This window comes from Brachyistius frenatus, unplaced genomic scaffold (assembly GCF_029030835.1).
Source record: "Brachyistius frenatus isolate BFR_SWC_R1_liver_20210118 unplaced genomic scaffold, ASM2903083v1 Contig_37, whole genome shotgun sequence".
NCBI classification, from domain to species: Eukaryota; Metazoa; Chordata; class Actinopteri; family Embiotocidae; genus Brachyistius; species Brachyistius frenatus.
Window position 1 is genome coordinate 1,642,872 of NW_027210636.1, and position 18,211 is coordinate 1,661,082.

General features: G+C 43.4%; 3 protein-coding genes across 4 annotated transcripts; 1 reads left to right on the forward strand and 2 right to left on the reverse strand.

Annotated features, from left to right (window-relative positions):
• Positions 1–712: 712 nt before the first annotated feature.
• On the reverse strand, positions 713–7,968 carry abcb9 (ATP-binding cassette, sub-family B (MDR/TAP), member 9). The gene is made up of 11 exons (XM_069701506.1): positions 7,240–7,968; positions 6,990–7,104; positions 6,469–6,599; positions 6,160–6,365; positions 5,215–5,412; positions 4,989–5,117; positions 4,680–4,868; positions 3,822–3,995; positions 2,767–2,926; positions 1,777–1,913; positions 713–1,671 (listed from the first exon to the last, which is right to left on the reverse strand). The coding sequence occupies exons 1-11, from the start codon at positions 7,901–7,903 to the stop codon at positions 1,327–1,329; spliced, it is 2,448 nt and encodes an 815-aa protein (XP_069557607.1). The 5' UTR covers positions 7,904–7,968; the 3' UTR covers positions 713–1,326.
• A 1,677-nt stretch (positions 7,969–9,645) lies between these two features.
• LOC138622620 (gypsy retrotransposon integrase-like protein 1) lies at positions 9,646–13,613 on the reverse strand. Of its 2 annotated transcripts, none has more exons than XM_069701522.1 (8): positions 13,171–13,613; positions 12,370–12,563; positions 12,174–12,285; positions 11,910–12,048; positions 11,759–11,828; positions 10,828–11,085; positions 10,621–10,737; positions 9,646–9,978 (listed from the first exon to the last, which is right to left on the reverse strand). In XM_069701522.1, the coding sequence occupies exons 1-8, from the start codon at positions 13,337–13,339 to the stop codon at positions 9,721–9,723; spliced, it is 1,317 nt and encodes a 438-aa protein (XP_069557623.1). In that variant the 5' UTR covers positions 13,340–13,613; the 3' UTR covers positions 9,646–9,720. The 2 variants fall into 2 exon arrangements, with proteins under 2 accessions (XP_069557623.1, XP_069557624.1); XM_069701523.1 differs by having other exon boundaries at positions 11,759–11,813; positions 13,171–13,612.
• A 722-nt stretch (positions 13,614–14,335) lies between these two features.
• ogfod2 (2-oxoglutarate and iron-dependent oxygenase domain containing 2) lies at positions 14,336–18,209 on the forward strand. The gene is made up of 7 exons (XM_069701529.1): positions 14,336–14,593; positions 14,736–14,792; positions 15,450–15,560; positions 15,680–15,779; positions 15,906–16,030; positions 16,189–16,446; positions 17,204–18,209. The coding sequence occupies exons 1-7, from the start codon at positions 14,459–14,461 to the stop codon at positions 17,468–17,470; spliced, it is 1,053 nt and encodes a 350-aa protein (XP_069557630.1). The 5' UTR covers positions 14,336–14,458; the 3' UTR covers positions 17,471–18,209.
• The last annotated feature ends 2 nt before the right edge of the window (positions 18,210–18,211 follow it).

Here is an 18,211-nt window from a genome sequence, read left to right on the forward strand (position 1 = left end):
TCTCGCACTCGATATTGCTTATTTTATATTTTAACTCTATATCGTTAAATGTTCTTTTATATCTGGTTTTATGTGAAACATTGCATGTAATTTTCTTGCCGTGAAGCACTTTGCGCTGCATTTCTTGTATGAAAGGTGCTACGCAAATAAAGTTTATTATTAGCATTTTTAAGATGGTTAAGATAAAGCCAAATGTCCTGTGGACGTGTCTCTAACTAAAATGAAGTATTCAGAGCCTTTTCTTTGGTAAAAGTAAAAAAATACATCAATTTTTTTAAATTATTTTTAAAGACTAAGAACTGATAAATGAGTTGCTCCTAATTAAAAGTATTCCGATGCATTAACTTCAGTAAATGTAATCAACACAGCAACGTAAAAGAAAAAAAAACAAATACTCCGATATAAGTAATACATTTCAGTAAAAGCCCCGCCTACAAAATTTGTGATACAAAAAAAACAACAACAAAAAACACGCCTTACGTTTCACGGTCCACTTTAATGGGACCTTCTTCTATTGGCTGAAAACTGAAGAGGGATTTTTTTTTTTACCAGGATACATTGAATGCACCATCTGGCATTAATTCAACATGTCTGTGTCCATAAAGAAAAAAACAAGCAGAAGATATATATATATATATATATTTAAAAATATATATATATAAATATATGTATATATAACTATATATATATATATATATATTTTTTTTTACAGTGTTCATTGCATATATTCTTCATTTGCAGTACATTTAAATTACATATCTGTAGTGCTATAAAATCGATTTATCATCATCACTGACAATTACAGATCTCCTTGAACGCCACACGCTAAAGGCACCAGTCTTTTCTTTGTATTATTGCTGTTAAAAACAATGATGATGATTTCCGAACCGGCCACCGTGTAGAAATGTGAAAATTAAATCCTGAGAAAACTTGAATAAAAACCATAATCTATACATCATGATGAAGTATTAAAAAATAAATTAATTAAAAAAAAATATATATATATACATCAGCAGCAACAGAGTCTCTTCAAGCTAAAACAGCAGCTCGCGGCCTGATTATTCGGCCACTCATTCAAGTTGCACCTCGAAGTGCTTCTTTTTTTTTTTTTCCTTTTTCATACATTCGACTCTACTTTGTGTCCTAAAAGTAGACGTGCTAATTTAATCAGATTGCATTTAAAAAATAATAATAATAATAATTAAAAAAAAAAAAGATATCCACATCCTGGAGTGTTTTTTTCGGTGATTTTTTTTTTTTTTTTTAATTCTTGTCACACTATTAAAGCTACTTAAAAACATCCAGCAGTCTTGTTTCCAGTCGCTCTCAGTAGCGCACGTTGAACTCTGACTCGCTGCCGCTGCTGTCGCCGCTCCGTCTCCTCTGCCACCGCCGCCCTCCTCCACCGCCACCGCCTCCTCCGTCCAACTTCCTGCGGAGGTCTTCGGCGCGGTGGAGTTCCCCCGCCCCCGTCTCCAGGCCCAGGACCTGCCGCTGCACCAGCTTGCTGTAGAGGCCGCCGGCGGCCATCAGCTGAGCGTGGGGGCCCCGCTCGGCCACGCGGCCCCGGTCGATGACGATGATGTCGTCCGCCTTCTCCACCGTGCTGAGCCGGTGGGCGATCACCAGCACCGTGTGCTCCCGCATGGCGTTGCTCAGAGCCTGCTGGACCTGCGGAGCAGAAAAAAAAGTGTAAATTAAAAAATAAATAAATAAACGACGCCTTCTCCGATTACTCACCGTTGTAGTAAAATATCACTTTTTTTTTTTACTCACGATGTGTTCACTCTCCGCGTCCAGAGCGCTCGTCGCCTCGTCCAGGATCAGGACACGCGGGTTGCGGATGAGAGCTCTCGCTATGGCGACGCGTTGTTTCTGCCCTCCTGACAGCTGCGTGCCCTTTTCTCCAACACCTGAAGAGAAAAACAAAAACACAGAAGGTGCAAAATAGTTTCATCTGCGTCTTTATGAAGCGCAGAAGACGGCGAGGAGCATTTTGACAAAGTCAGCTTTTTTTTTTTTAAATGTTTTTTTATATATAATCTATATTTTAAAGTATTTTAAAGAACTTTTGGGCTCAAAGTAGAAAGACTTCATCTGATGTCAAAATAAGAGCTTTAAATGCTTTTTAAATAATAGTAATTTAACACGTTGGCCGACAAAAACAAAGTGCAATTTCTTACAACTTGAAGTGTGTATAAAACACATTTTACATTTATATTTCTGTGAAAAGAACATTTCATACAAACCCTGTCACTTCTGTTTTTTGTTTTCTTTTTGTTAATAAAGCGAGTTGTGTTTGGAAAGGCGACTATATGCCGTAAAGAAGAGCTTCTACTGAGTGTGTTTTATTTTGAAAAATCACAGGAAGTTTTGCAAAACTGAAAGCTCCCCCAAATATTGCTCGAGTTTGCTTTAATTATCGCGATTTCCTGGAGACACCGACTTATAGTTTTGGATCAAAACTGTTATTTTAGCTCAATAAAAACATTTAGAAACTTTTCTAAACACAGTTATAATTGAGACGTACTGTTTACAACTTGGGACGAGTTCCCATTGACTCCCTGACAGGAAATAGGACTTGTGTTGCAAGAAGACTAAAATAATTCAGGCTCGATGGGATCTGGTCCCAAAAGTGTAAAATATTATTCACTGACCTAAGAGCTTAAATTAAAAATAAAAATAAAAAAATGGATTATTTTTTTAACGACCAATCAAAGCACACAAACAACCCGACCTCCGAACGAGCAGTTTTAAAATACGTACTGGTGTCGTAGCCTTTGGGCAGGGCGCTGATGAAGTCGTGGGCGTTGGCCTTGGTGGCGGCCCGCATCACGTCCTCGGCGGGGACGTCCGTCAGGCCGTAGGCGATGTTCTCCTCCGCCGTCCGGGCAAACAGCGCCGGCTCCTGACCCACCAGCGCCACCTGCAGGTCGCACAGTAACACAGTGGCTCGGTGCGGGGAAAGACCGACAGCATTAAATTCAACAGCATGTGCGTGTTTTTTTTGTTTTCCCTGTACGCGTTTCTTAATGTTTTCAATCGATGAAGCTCGCATCCGTTATAGAAAGTAAAAACTATGTTTATTAATTACTTTACTTGTCTGTATTTTCTGTCTGTCCGAATATGAACGTTTCACATCACATTCCCTCCGTCTGCAGTTCACACGCAGAGTCTCTGCTGCGTTTCTGTCCTCTGATCTCTGCGTTTCATGGAGGGGCGGAGCTTAATCGGGAGCTTAGAACTTCCTTCAGAAGAGCTTCTTTTGAGTGTGTTTTATTTTGAAAAAAAAAAAAAATCACAGGAAGTTTTGCAAAACTACAAGCTCCCACAAATATTGCTTGAGTTTGCGTTTAATTATCGCGATTTCCTGGAGACACCGACTTAATAGTTTTGGATCGAAACTGTTATTTTAGGTCAATAAAAACATTTCGAAACTTTTGTAAACACAGTTATAATTGAGACGTACTGTTTACAACTTGGGACGAGTTCCCATTGAGTCCCTGACAGGAAATAGGACTTATGTTGCAAGAAAAAAAAATTGTATATTAACTACAGACCGTAAATAAAACCTATAAAATATGAATGCTTTCCTAGCAATCATACTTTTTCCTGTTCGGGAGGTTAGAACTTCTTTCAGAGGAGCTTCTATTGAGTGCGTTTTACTTTGAAAAAAAAAAAAAAAAATCACAGGAAGTTTTGCAAAACTGCAAGCTCCCACAAATATCACGGAGATTTACTTGAGTTTGCGTTAATTGGCGCGATTTCCTGAAGAGAATAAAAACAGATTAAAAAAAAATAAAAAGTCAAGGTCGACCCACCTTGGAGTGGAGGTAGTCGTGCCGCAAGGTGTGAACGGGTTTCCCGTCCAGCAGCACTTGTCCCTGCTGGGGAAGGTAGAAGTTTTCCAGCAGACTCACGCAGGAGCTCTTCCCGCTGCCTGAAGGTCCCACCAGGGCGGTGACCGCTCCGGGCCGCACGGTGAACGACACCCCCTGATATAAAAACAAACAAAAAATATGTATATGTATAAAAAAAAATAAAACAAGAACTAGTTAAGAAAGCGTCTGCGAAGGTTCTCGGTCGTCCGGGTCATCGTTAAGTTTTATCCAAAGGCAGCTGGACTTCTTTAAGTTTCTTGAAGACATTTCCAGACTTTCTTCAGTTAAGAGATTTTCTTCAAACCGAAAAAGTAAAATAAAAATTAAGACAAGATTTTTCACTCGTCAAACAACGGCTTTAAGGCCGATTGGCAGCAGATATTTCATTATGTCACTAATATCGGATATTATTTGAAACCATCTGTAAATACGTCCCTTAACGTGACGAAAAATGTGAACCTGTACGCTGATGACGCACAACTTTATACAGTATAGTTGTTTTTTTAAAGATATATTTTTGGATGTTTGCCTTTGTTGGACAGATACAGAGAGAGAAAGACAGGAAATGAGTGAAAAGAGAGGAGCTGAATGATTGAAGCAAATGTTCAAACCGGCTGCTATTTAAAACCAGGAAATGCGTCTCAACAGTTTAACATCCGCTTTAACTGCTTTTAGAAGAAGACAGATGTTGAAATATTAGGTCTGTATTTGCCCTGTTTTTTTTGTTTTTTTTAAGAATAGTTATACAGGATTGTGGGAACTTGATCTCAGAAAAAAAAAAGAGCTACAAAAAACAACCTTGAGGATGTCGGTCTCGGGCCGCGTCGGGTAAGCGAACGTGACGTCCTTAAACTCCACCAGGCCGCCGCACGTCTCCGGCGCCTCGGTGCCGTCCGCCGGGTGTTTGGGTTTCCTGTCCAGGTACTCGAAAACCTTCTCGGCAGCTCCGACTCCCTGCATGAGGCCCGTGTACACCGACGCGATGTCCTGGAGAGACGGGAAAAAAAAACAGAACGCCGTGTTTTTTTTCACGTCGTAAGACGGTGAGAAAAAAAAAAAAATTACAAAATAAATTATAAATAAATAAATAAAAACAAGACGTCGTACCTCGAGACTTTCTCCGAGCTCCAGCATGTATATGAAGAAAGAAATCAAGGCGCCGCTGCTCATCTGCCCGGTAACGACGAGGTGGCCGCCGTAGTAGAGCACGGCGAGCTCCAGGGCGAGCTCCGAGATCTGACGTCACAAATCACAAATCGATTCGCGCGGGAATTTAATGTCGATAAATAACACGGATCAAAAGCGAAACGCGTTTTTAACGCCGGGCACCTACACAGCTGGACCAAACGTAGCAGGCGTAGGCCAGCGCTTGTTTCTTGTTGATCTGGAACATGACCAACAGTTTGGCGTAGTAGGAGTCGGCCTCGCCGCCCTCGTTGGCGAAGCTCCGCACCGTCCTCATCGCCGAGATGGTTTCCTCCGCGACCTTATTGGCCTCCGCCAGAGTCGTCTGCACCTCTTTGGTCAGTTTCTAAAAGAGAATTATCGGGAAAATAAATACAAAACTTTATTTGTTTTAAAATCAAATTTCATGATTTTTTTTTTTTTTCTGCCGGGAAATTTTATTTTACAAAACAGACACAAAAAAAAAAAAAAAATTCTACGATCAAACAAAGGAGCAAGAAGATTTATTTGACCTACGGTCAAAATAGATAAAAAATAAAATGCTCCTCCTGAACACCGAAAACTCCAATAATTATCAGGCATTCATTTGTTTTTCAGCTCTGAATTTGAACCTATTTTAGCCCGTTTTTGTTATCTTTTATTTTCATGTTTTTAAACGTCTTTTTCTTTTGCTTGACGTCTTGATGCTTTTAATGTTTTTTTGTGTGAAGCAGCTTTAAAATTGCCTCGTCGTTGAAATGCGCTGCGTAAACACGCTTGCCTAAAAATAACTAATAAAGTTTTGAATGCAACTGAATCTTGTATTATTCATTTCATTCTACTTTATTCATGTTTTGTCTTCATGCATTTTAGCTGTTTTTAAGCATTTTTCCCCCCAATATCATTAAATGTTCCTTTATATCTGTAATGTAATTGTCTTGCTGTAAAACTCAAAGTTTACTATTATAATTATTAAATCTTTAAGTTGTATTATTCTTCACTGTCTATTTGAATGCCGTCTTTACATTCCACAACAACCTAAAGCCGAGCGAGGTTTCCCGGTATTAGTAGCTCCAACAATTAACGATCGACACGGAAACAAAATCCGCTTTACTTTGTAGTATTCGCCGTAAAGCTTGGAGACGAGCGCGATGAACGGGAACCCCATGACGGTCACCGTGGTGAGCTTCCAGGACATCCCGAACATGAAGAGGAAGAAGCCGGCGCCCTTGATGACGCTCCGCAGGAAGACGTTGATGTTCTGGGAGATGAGGTCGCTCACCTGCGTGGTGTCGGCCGACAGACGCGATAGGATGTCTCCTGCGATGTCGGGAGGGGGGGGGGAAATACAAAATACAAAATCTGAAAATAAGCTGACGGAGCGGGCGGGAGGGACTCGGGGGTGCGTTTCCAGGCCGGTTACCCGTGTGGTTTTCGTCAAAAAAGCCGATTTCCTGCCTCATCAGAGTCCTGAAGAGGTGGTTCCTGAGACGCAGGTTCAGTCTGGCGAACGTCAGGGTGAAGACGCCCCCTCGCACGCCCATCGCGATGGAGCTGAGCGGAAAAAGAGAGAGACAAAACCAACTTTTCATCAAATTTCAGAATAATCGCTCAGCAAAATTGTAGTTTAAGCGGTCTGAGAAAACACTGTAAACTATTTTAGTGGAAATTTGGAAACTAAAATTGAATTGCTGAACATGCTTTCTGAATTCTTTGAATATTTTCTATTAATAAGGAATTTTTTTTTTATTTTTTTTAGATGTTTTGCACTTTGATTTTTTTTTTTTTTAACATAGAAAAATAATTCCTTTTCCCTTCAACTACACAACAGCGATTCCCAAACTGCGGTACGATGTTTGTGGGAGAAAAAAAAAACGTTGAAATGAAAAATAATAAACGATTACGTATCGATCCGAATATGGATCCGGTATGAAAGATGCTCACCTGGCGAAGGCCAGAACGGCCAGCGTGATCACAGGTTTGGCGAAGTGCTCCATGCTCTGGTGAACCACGATGCTGTCGATGGCCTTCCCGTAGTAGTACGGTATGAAGGCTTCACCTGGAGGTACCAAAACCAAAACCAAAACAACGATAAGTTCACACAAACAGAGCAAAGACATCAGGGTAAGATTTGGCTCGTTTAAATTGGGAGGATTTGCTGTTTTGTTTGTGTTTGTGTTTGTGTGACACTCACACACTGCAGAGATGAGGAGGAAGAGGACGGCCACCGACAGCAGCTCACCATCCTTCTTGCAGTAGGTCAGCAGGCGTCCCAGCGTCGCCCCGGAGCTGCTCTTCTCCTCCTCTTCCTCCTCCTTCTTCTTCTTCTTTCTGTCCCCTCCCACCTCCGCCTCCTCCTCCTCCTCAGCAGCTGTCTCCACCAGCTTCTCCGTGTCCTCGGAGCCCCTTCCTCCTCCTCCTCCACTACCTGAGCTGGACTTCTCTCCGAGCCGCCTCCAGAGCTCCACGACGCCCAGAGAGGAGACGCAGGTCCAGCACACGAGGCTCAGAAACCAGGGCTGGCGGGTCAGGGGCTCCAGCTCGGACAGCATGAGCAGCTTGGCCAGCGTGTAGGTGATGACGACGAGGCAGACGAAGAGGACGAGGGCGGTGACCTTGGCGACCCTCGGCGGGCCGTCCGCCTTGTTCCGCGACACCCCGGCGGAGGCCCCCAGCAGGAGGGCGGCCCGCAGCAGCACGGTCCCCCACAGGTCCAGCGCACACCGGGCGATGCTGAAGTCCAGGGCCTCGTTCCTGAATACGGTCCAGTGGGATCCGCGCGCGTACAGGACGGTGGTGACGACCACATCCAGGAGGACGAACAACACGGCGCAGCTCACCGCCACCCCGGCGCCCATGTTCAGTGTCAGAGGAGAGCTTTTAATGGACTTCAAGATCAGTATTTACAGTTTCTTTAAAGTGCCCCCCCTCCCCTCCCCTCCTTTACCCCCTCTGAATTTGCCTTTTCAAAATAAAACTTTTAAGCGGTTATTAGAATTTCTTTGCGCTTTTATTTTTGTAAATAACCAACTTCCGGTCTTCTGCGGCTCGTAGCCACACAGGGGGAAAAAAATAAATAAAAATAAAATAAAGTAGTCCTCCTAAAATGTGACGTATCACTACGTCGTAAATGATTACCCAGAAGGTCGTAAAATTAATCCGACGTGTTTTATACTACATTGTAAACTAGCTGTATGAATTAGCTTTTAGCAAAGGTGGCGTCAGGTTACGAATAAATGTCGGTTTATAGTCTCTTACTGTCCAGCCTGGCGTCCCCGGGGATGTCTCATAACGCGCTGCAAAACTGTCTCCCTTTATTATTATTATTATTAAAAATACACAGTCGCGTAAATATCGCACCGGCTACGAGACGTTGACGTCTCAAAGTTAAGAAAATGAACCGAGCCGTCAAGTGCACGCGTAGGTATCAAAGATCGTGTATATCACAGAGGACCGACACTGACGGTTGAATAGAGAACCCGACATCCGCAGTGGTTTTTAACTCGCAGAAAAAAGGGGACAGAGTGATACCTCTTTCTTTTTTTTTTAGCTTCTCTGACGCATTTACAGCTGTAGCGGAAGTGACCGGCCCAATACGCCCAATAATATTATAAACATTTTTTTTTTAAAGTGTTCAAGAGCTACGGGTTAAGAAAAGCCCCAAAATAATGTTAAAAAAAAAAAAAAATCGACCAGTGATCCTCCACAAAATGTACTTTTCATCGCAATACTTTGTTGAATTCTTTTAAACAAGAAAAATGTTAAAAAAAAAAAAAAAAACTGGAAACAAGACAAATAAACTTTTTTTTTGGCATCAAATTGCATAATAATATTTTCTATTAATAAGCTCATTTTTTTATGTTTGCCCTTTGATTTTTACATAGAAAAATAAACAGAATACCTTTTTTTCCGCCTTCAACTACACACCAAATGAAATGAAACAATACCGTTTATTTAGTATTATAGCTTACAAAAATTCTATTGTATGACAAAGTGAAAACAATAAGTTAACATCATTTTCATGGGCAAGTGGAGAGGAAAAGCTCAACAACAACACACTGTGGTCCCATCGGTTACTGCAGATTCTTTTTGGCCAGAGGATTCACATTCATCTACAGTTAAAACGTTGAACTGAAGCACCTTCACCTGACGTCAGTTATGATTCCTGCGTCCGAGTTTCGGCAAAGCCTGAATATTCATCATCCGCCAAAGTCTGCAAGGGTCTCCGCAGACCTTTTCTACAGACGTCCACGAGTGAACGTACGGACTCGCGTTCATCGCAAGTGAGCCGACTAACAAAAATTAAAAATGGATTCGGAGGCGAGTCACGGCTGTGCACCAAAACGAGCAGGAGGGAGCAGCAACTTCCACGAGCCGGTAATTCCGAGTTACACCGTTTGATCGACACCAACACTTTTGAGTTGCACGTGTTTTTTTTTTTTTGTGACCGCCGGTACGTCGACATTTCGTCCAATGCGCTCGGCTGGCGAAGCCGCATCTGTCGTGTGCGTGTTCGTAGCACACCGACCTCGAATGTAAGTCCGACCGTGTTCAAAGTCTCCATCAGTCGGAGCGCGAGGACACACATACAAAAAAAACAAAAACACGAATCGGCGGTTTAGTAGCACCAACATCTGGATTTCAGACTCCCGGTCGAGCTCCACTCATCCGTCCATCAGTGGACGTCCGACCCGGTCAGGTGATACGCCAGCTCGGTCTTGATGTCCTCCGAGCCGCTCTGCTCCGTGGCCAGGACCGTCTCCACGGGAAAAGACAAGTACAAACTCTCCTTGACCTTTTTCGGCGAGGGCGAGTCTCCCGCGGAAAACAGCGGGTCGGAGATCTTGAAGGTCATCGGGGTCACGTGGTGCGCCCTGCGTTTGGCGTTCTTCTTCTTCTCTTGCTTGTAGGCTGCGTTCATGTTGGCTATCACCTTGGAAACACGCACGAGAGAAGAAACGTAAGTTGATGCGAGTTTTATCAATTGAGTCCTCGAACGGTCGGTTATGTTTGTGAATATTTATCTCGGGTCATTTGCTTCCACGTAACGCATCCTGGTGACCGTCCGAGGTAAAAACTAGTGTTAAATTTGTGTCTTAATAATTGATGAGGAGATTTCTGTGTGAGAAAATAAAGAAAAGACAGGAACCCTTCAAGCCAATCAGGAACCAGAGCTGTCCTTCTGTTTTTGTAGCACCGATACCAATCAACAGATAAAATGACTGACAACTAAAAAGACCAAAACAGAAACAAACAAAAAAAGCCTTACATTCACGTGGCCAGAAACAAGTCTCCAATGTAACGCTTGTGTTGTTCTGTATTTGTCACGGCAATTTATTGACTGAGAATTTGACGAGGATTTTGGAGCCAGCCTCTAGTGGCAGTCGGTGGTATTGCAGCTTAAGACACTTCCGCATCGGTGTCATTTTTCAGACCTGGAAGCTACGAACACTTTTATATCCGGTCTGCGAGCTGTGAATCTGCCGTAGTCCAGCTACCCGAACTTTTCAAAGAATCCAAGTACGTCCAATCAGACGGGAGAAACAGCTCGATGAAGTAAAATAACGTGAATTACCAGCTGCTTCACGCAGTTCTGCTGCTCCTGCATGACGGTCATATACGTGGAGACCTTCTCCTTCGCGGAGAACACGTCCTGCTCCGGTTCGTCGTAGTTCAGCAGGCTCAGCGTGGTCTACGCGAAGAGAAACCGACGTTTAAATAACAAGCAATAAAAACAAAAACGAAACCACGCCGCAAAGACAAAACCTCGGCGCGGCCTCACCTCGTTCGGTAAACTGGCCTTCCTGTTGAACATGAGCGAGTACGGCGTGAACTTGGTCGTGGGGTTGGCGGACGTGCGGAACAGGAAGAGCACCGGGTCCAGGAAGTCGTCCCACTCCGCCTGCTTCTCCGCCACCATCTGGGCGACGGCCTCCTTCAGCAGCGGGCTCGTGCAGTCGTGCAACGGGTTGAGCTGCGGCTGATCCAGAGGAGACACCTTCTGCACGATGCTCCACCGTTCACACAGCAGCTTCGTCAACTAGACGGAAAAAACAACAACAACAACAACAACAAAAACAACCTTACTTTAAATGTAATGGCCAACCGCTTAAAAATGACCGCCACGCCACGGACAGGCCGTTCGATGAAAACAAATTATTTTAATACATTTTCATCCCAAAGGTCTCAAGACCGCGCCGGACGAATTTCTAGTCGGGCCGATAAAATCTGTAGGAGGAGTTTGTTAAGGTACAACACGTGGAAATCACTAAAATGGCCACCAAATAAAAAATGACGGACTTCCTGTTGAGGTCGTGGTGCCGATTGACTTTTATTTAGCTCAAGATGTGACACACACGTCCACCAAATCTTGTTCCACATTTATGAGTGAAAACTCAGTAAAGGATCAATAAGTTGATCACGAATTCAATATTATGCTTTTCGAAATATGTGATGTAATTTTTTTTACACTCAATTTGAATATTATTCTGAATATATTATTTTACACATTATATAATCTTCCTTTCAAGACCAAATACAAATTACAGTTAAATGTATTCAAAACTCTGGTTCATTGTTACAAAAAATAGTTTTCAATGTCTAAAAAACAATTTGGTAAAAGTTTTGATTTGTTGGATAAATATTGTGCAGAATTTCGATGTCTTACAATCAACAATCAGTTTACCTTAAAAAAAAACTTTAAAAAAACTCACCTCGTCACAGAAGTCATGATTGTACGTGCACACGATAGTTTTCGGAGCACCGAACCTGATCGAGTTCAAACTTCAGGTTAGTGATTAAAACCTCGTAAACAATCTTTACAAATCTACAGTGACGGATTGTTGTTGTTGTTGTTTTTTTTACCTGTATATGCATTTAGAGATGCATCTCGCCACGGAGAGAGCGTCCGTCTTTTTCACCGGAAAAGCCTCCGGCCATTTACTGAAGTAATCGATGACCAGCGTGACGCTTTTGTTGCCTTGCTGGGTCTCTGGGAAAGGTCCTGAAAAAAAGAGAGAGGAGAGGAAATACAGACGACAGGTGTCACATGTCGGAAAAAAAAAACTATCCTGCAGAAATAGGAATACAAATCATTTGATGACATGAAGTGAGGGAAATAAAGAAAACCTAAAATGTCAATCCCAACAATATCCCAGGGTGCGTCCACTTTTATTGGCCGAATAATCCTCGCTAGGTTTTTATTCCTCTCCGTGTGCTGACACGTCTCGCATACTTTGATCTGAAACACAAAAGGTTTAGACTTTATTATTATGATGTAAAAGAGATGCTAAAACGACGCCGCAAGTGTTCAAGGCGCGCGTACCCAGTCCACGACGTCCTTGATGATCCCCAGCCAGTAGTACTTGCTCTGGATCCTGTGCACCGTCTTCTTCTGGCCCAGGTGATGGCCGATGTCGTTGAAGTGGCATTCGAGGAAGATCTGCCTCTTCCTCTCGGCCTCGATCACCACCTCCCTCTTCTCCTTTTTCTTGGGTCCCACGTAGTACAGCTTGCTCTCTTGAACACACATAAATGAACGTGTTGTGAGACACCTGACAGTAAAAGCAAAGTTGCTTTTTTTATTTTATTTTTTAATCCTAAACAGATAGGCAGATTGCAGAGAAATCGCACCAATACTGCATTGAAGAATTTCCGCATTTAATGTTGTTTTGTTTACTGGGAAAGGTTGATAGTTAATTGAACATAACTTTGGACTTCCTGCAAACAGTTAAGGGTCCATTCTCCAATTCGGCGTGCAAACTTTTGACCCAAAACCAAAAGCCACTCACATAATCCTCTTCTGCCAAAGCGCACCGCTAAATTAGCAAGAAGCAAGGGCGAGTTTCAGAGAATAATAGGTTCAAATATAAAACTGGTGACATCGAACCACTAAAGTTAACGAGCCGAATTTTTCACAGGCTCTTAGAGTGATTTAAAATCTCACAGTGTTTCCTAGACGATAAAGACTTCACTATAAAACAAGGCGATTTGTAAATTGGGAGGTTTTGTGAATGGAATTTCGTGATAACAACAGACGCTCCTGGGAGCTTAAAGAAACACAACACTGGGGTTGTTGTTGTTGTTGTTGTTTTTGCCTGTAAATTAAAAAAAAACAACTTCTTACCGTCAACGATGAATTTCTGAGCGTATCTTTTCAGATTCTTCTTTCGTAAAGGATTAATCGTCTGAGGAAAACAGCCTTTAGCCACAAAAGTGTAAATGTCGCCGAGTTTGTTGGAGCTGGACTCCACCACCTCCTCCTCGGCCACTTGCAACGACTCCACGCTTAACATTTCACAACGTGGGAATTAGTACAGATACTGTACTCACAAATAAACATCAATACGCCGTTGAACGGCAGAGCCGCCGGTAACGAGGACAAAACAATATCACAACAGTTACAGGAGGGAAATACGAACAGCCTCTTCCTGGGCTCTTTATCTTCTTCTACGTTTTGCCGTTAAAGTGGTTGGTATCCAGTTTTGTTTTGTGTCTTAGCGCCCCCTCTGGACAAAACGAATAATACCGCTAATTTACACAGAGTGACCACCGGAGGGCAGTGAGCACTCATTTTAAACCTTCAACTCTCTCAAACCTCAAGACAGACGCGATCATATACTAAAACTTCCGGTGGTGACTTTCAAAATAAAACTATCGTAGTAGCCTGAGAATTGTGTCCGCAAACATTCTTAATACAACAAATGAGTCCACACAGTTACGGGATCTCTAATGCGCCTTGAATATTAATTATAAAGAGAGTCTGAAAGAGCTCTGTAAATATCCGAAAGAAACCCTCACAAATAATTAAATTAAATTAAATTACATTAAATTAAATTAAATCTCGGCATGAAGACTTCACAACCTTTCTACATTGACAGGAATAATAATGAACGTACATTTCTCTCTCAAATGGTGTCACTCCCATTAGGTGGTTTTAATAGATAGATCGATAGATCGATAGATCGATAGATAGATAGATCGATAAATAGATAGATACTTTATTAATCCCACAAGGGGAACTTTTTTTCGCTACAGCAGCATGTACAGGTACCGGGTAAAACCAATAAAAATGACAGAATAAAAATAGAGGTGGTAAAAATATTAAATATAAAAATTTTTTTAAAAAAAATGGACATTATATACAAATTAAAAATAGAATAATATTAAATTAAATGAAACAACAGTGCAGTATTGATTTAAACAGTATTCATTACATATGTTCGGACATCTGTCTTTTAACTTGAATTTATATTCTATTTTCGTGACTTTTAATTTGGAAGGACGTCAAAACCGGAAACAGCCTGCCATCGTCCTTTTGACAGCCTCAGCGGTGCGTTATGTTTTTCTGCGTCTTTTTCTTCAAGTAATTCTATTTAAAACAAAAACAAAAAAACAAACAAAAGGAGGAAGTAATGACAACCGAGGGAGACGTAAAGCCTCAGTTTTACATCTGTAACTGCTTCACGACCGATAACATTTTCCTGGAGGACTACAAGCTGCACGTCCGCTTCGTGTCGGAGCAGCAGTTCAGACTGGACTACCAGCCAGTGAGTGGACGTCGCTTAGCAACATGTTTGTTACGTTATTAAATACCGTCCCGAAGTCACGTGACCGCTGCGTAAGCTGTCACGTCTGTACATCGCGGCGTTAGCTACTGTGCTAATCATTGTGCTAACTGTTGCTACGCAGCTGCTCGAGAGGCTCGGCTGCGTCACGGACCGGAAGTTTGAGGATGTGCTCGAGAAGGTGAGCGCGTGCGTTAGAACGGCTCTGCGTGCGTGTGTGTGTGTGTGTGTTCGTACGTGTTTTCAATCAATGTGGGGACTCGAACCTCAACGCACACCAACCCGTGGGGGACATGACGTCACCGTGGGGGACATGACGTCACCGTGGGGGACAAAAAAAAAACAAAACTTGAGGTGCCCGCGGGTAGAATCTGCTTTTATTCAATTCTATTCAGTTCTATTTTATTTATTTGGCGCCAAGTCGAAATTTCCCCTCGGGGATTAATAAAGTGTATCAAATCAAATCAAATCAAAATCAAATCACAACGCGGGTTATTTCATGGCACTTTAAAGCGCGTTAAAGTCCTTTAACTTTACAACATTATACAGAGAAACCCAACAACTCCCACAGAAACTAAGAGGGGGGGGGAGAGGGGAGAGAGACTTTAAGTTTGAAATATACAAAACGGAACTAAAATTTATCAATAAAATGTAAAGAAATAATAGTTTTGACAGGATGTATCACGTTGCAGAGATATCTACTCTGCTGGCCCCTTCCTCGTTAATGCCGAACCAAAACTTATAGTGAGTCCCCCGATTAGGACATTTTTTACCTTAAGGAAACGAGGTAATAAAAGTCGCGATGACGTACCTGACCTGTATGGACTGCCCTGTTTAGATTTCCCAGGAAGTGGACAGACAAAGGCGTCTCGGCGAGACGTCTGCCGAGAGAGCTGCCGCCAGGAAGGACACGTACCGGCCGCTGCATCCTCACGTCTACCATCTGCAGGTATGTCACTACACCAAGACACCCGCTGATATCATCGTTAACGCCTCGCTGAGAAACGCCTGCTCTCCACCCCCCCACCACCACCACCACCACCACCACCACCACCACCACCCGTCAAGGAGTCCCACCTCGCGCCGAAGTTCAAGCAGATCGTCGAGTACTGTCGACGCGACGACGCCGGCGAAGACGGCCTCTTAGAGTTGTTGGAGGAAGAAGCAGGTGAGCTGGGAAGGTGCTTTTGATATCTCCCTCCGTGGGGGGAGGAGGAGGGTGGAGAGGGGGGGGGTGGGGTCCAAAAAAGTTTCCCCGTCACTTCGCAGCGATATATTTCTTTTCCGTCCCAAGCTCCGAGGGTCTATCGCTTCCCCGTGTTCGAGAAGAGCTTCTGCGAGGAGCTGGTGGAGGAGCTGGAGCACTTCGAGCGGTCGCCCGCCCCCAAAGGACGTCCCAACACCATGAACCACTACGGGGTAACCGCTCCGTCTCCGACCGGCCCGACGCCGGGTCAAAACTCACCGTGAAATCTGGAGGACGACATCCTCTGGAAGCCGCTGTATTTATATTGGATGTTGTATTCTTCTCATTATCCCCCACCTCCCCCCTCCACCTCCTCCACCTCCTCCACCAGATTCTCCTCGACGAGCTGGGCTTCGACGACGGCTTCGTCACGCCTCTGCGCGAGCGCTACCTGCGTCCGCTCGCCGCCCTGCTGTACCCGGACTGCGGCGGGCCGAGCCTCGACAGCCACAAGGCCTTCGCCGTCAAATACGACATGAACGAAGACCTGGACCTGACCTATCACTACGACAACGCCGAGGTCACCCTCAACGTGTCCCTGGGGAAGCAGTTCACCGAGGGAAACCTTTATTTCGGCGACATGAGACAGGTGAAACTACGACGCTCTCGCTAACCTTTTTTTTAAAAATTTTATTTAAATGTTTTGCGGTTTGTTCGTTTTTTTTTGTTGTTGTTTTTTTCTCCGTTCGTCCCGTTCTTGTCGTCGTGATAAGTCGGGAATTTCTTCAAATGTTGGCGCAGACATTCACTCGGACTCGAGGAGCAACTTTTCTTTCTGATTTTGGGGGTCAGAGGTCAAAGGTCGAGGTTGCTGCGACCTCAGTAAAACAGTAGTAACACCGGTAAACGTTAACAACAGGGACGTGATGCACCGTCGTACCGCTGAAGAATATATAGGTTTGTATGAAGTGAAACATGAATCTAAAAGAGAATTTTATTAATAAAAGCAAAAATATGGATCACTAAAAAATATAAATAGAAGTTTCACAGGATTTTTGTTTTGTTTGGGGGTTGTGTCGAAGAGAGTTGAGTGTAAGTGATGTTTATTGGCGGTATTGTTGGTGTTGTTCCAAATCATATCTTTTACCACATAATGGTTTTTGTTTTTTGGAGAGGTGGGGGGGGGGGGGGGCAGCATTTTTTTATTTTAATGCCTTTATTTGATATTGCCAGTGGATATAAACAGGAAATGATGGTCCGAACAGTCGGGAATCGAAACCGCTGACTCGCCACTTTTCTACCCGGTCGGCCCATATAATCCTGATCAAGGATTTTGATGACGGACTAAATCGCGGGGGGGGTTTTGGTTTTTTTTTTGTGGTTTTTTTTCCCGCCGCCTCCCGCAGGTTCCCGTCAGCGACACGGAGTGCTCGGAGGTGGAGCACCGGGTGACCGAGGGCCTCCTCCACCGGGGCCAACACATGCACGGGGCGCTGCCCATCTCCTCCGGCCAGCGCTGGAACCTCATCGTGTGGATGAGGGCCTCGCGGGAACGCAACCGGCTGTGCCCGATGTGCAACCGGACGCCGTCGCTGGCGGCGGCCGAGGGCTTCGCCGACGGCTTCACCGAACGCTCGGAGGCGCCGGCGAACGCTTCCTGCGCGCTGACGTGACGTGAAAAAGCCGTCGAACCGAATGAATTGCAGTGACACGTTTTGTCTTATGTTCCAAATTGGAATGATTCAAATTTATTAGTTGTACCGTTTAATAATAATAATAATAATAATCTATAATTCTGGGTTTCAGACATTCAGCGTTCCCGTTTCTATGACGATACTCGTTCAACACGTCAAACGGATACGTCTCTGTTATTAACAGCACGCCATCATTTCCCACATTTGTTTGTGTTTACGTGGTCGTTGTTTTTGTTCATAAATACAGAAGTCAACATTTCTAATATTAAACTGATACTCTGCCAGTATTGTGTTTTTCTTTATTTTAGGAGCGCCGGCTGCGGTTTGGCGTTTTCCCGTCGACCAACTGCGTTGACAGGTTTTTTTTGCAAAACGTGCTTAGTCAGCGCTTCGAATCGGAAAGAACGGAAGCAAACGGACATTTCGGGGAAGATCTGTATTTACCAAACCACAGATTTGTTTTATGACTTGGGGAAATAATAATAATTAAAAGATAAAAATAAAAAAAATCACTCAATCGTAGTTTGGTATAATGGAAGTTTAATTACATCAATTCTGTCAGTTCATAAATATCCTCTTTCGTGTGCATTTCTTACTGCATGTAGTGCTGCGGTTGAAGTTAATTATATTCCTATACAGAGTCTTCGAAAGAGTAAAAACACAAACAACGAAGCCGTCCGCTACATCTCAACAAAATAAACGTGATTGTTTCTCAGAACA

Excerpts from the sequence above, each read along its gene's own strand:
- abcb9 (XM_069701506.1), bottom strand. The coding sequence starts at position 7,903 with ATGGGCGCCGGGGTGGCGGTGAGCTGCGCCGTGTTGTTCGTCCTCCTG. Across the intron at positions 7,105-7,239 it reads CCTCCTCATCTCTGCAGTGT|GTGAAGCCTTCATACCGTAC; the intron begins GTGAGTGTCACA and ends TGGTACCTCCAG. Across the intron at positions 6,366-6,468 it reads TTTTGACGAAAACCACACGG|GAGACATCCTATCGCGTCTG; the intron begins GTAACCGGCCTG and ends CCGACATCGCAG.
- LOC138622620 (XM_069701522.1), bottom strand. The coding sequence starts at position 13,339 with ATGTTAAGCGTGGAGTCGTTGCAAGTGGCCGAGGAGGAGGTGGTGGAG. Across the intron at positions 12,564-13,170 it reads TCAGAAATTCATCGTTGACG|AGAGCAAGCTGTACTACGTG; the intron begins GTAAGAAGTTGT and ends TGTGTGTTCAAG. Across the intron at positions 12,049-12,173 it reads TGTTGGGATTGACATTTTAG|GACCTTTCCCAGAGACCCAG; the intron begins GTTTTCTTTATT and ends TCTTTTTTTCAG.
- ogfod2 (XM_069701529.1), top strand. The coding sequence starts at position 14,459 with ATGACAACCGAGGGAGACGTAAAGCCTCAGTTTTACATCTGTAACTGC. Across the intron at positions 14,594-14,735 it reads TCAGACTGGACTACCAGCCA|CTGCTCGAGAGGCTCGGCTG; the intron begins GTGAGTGGACGT and ends GTTGCTACGCAG. Across the intron at positions 15,561-15,679 it reads CTCACGTCTACCATCTGCAG|GAGTCCCACCTCGCGCCGAA; the intron begins GTATGTCACTAC and ends CCACCCGTCAAG.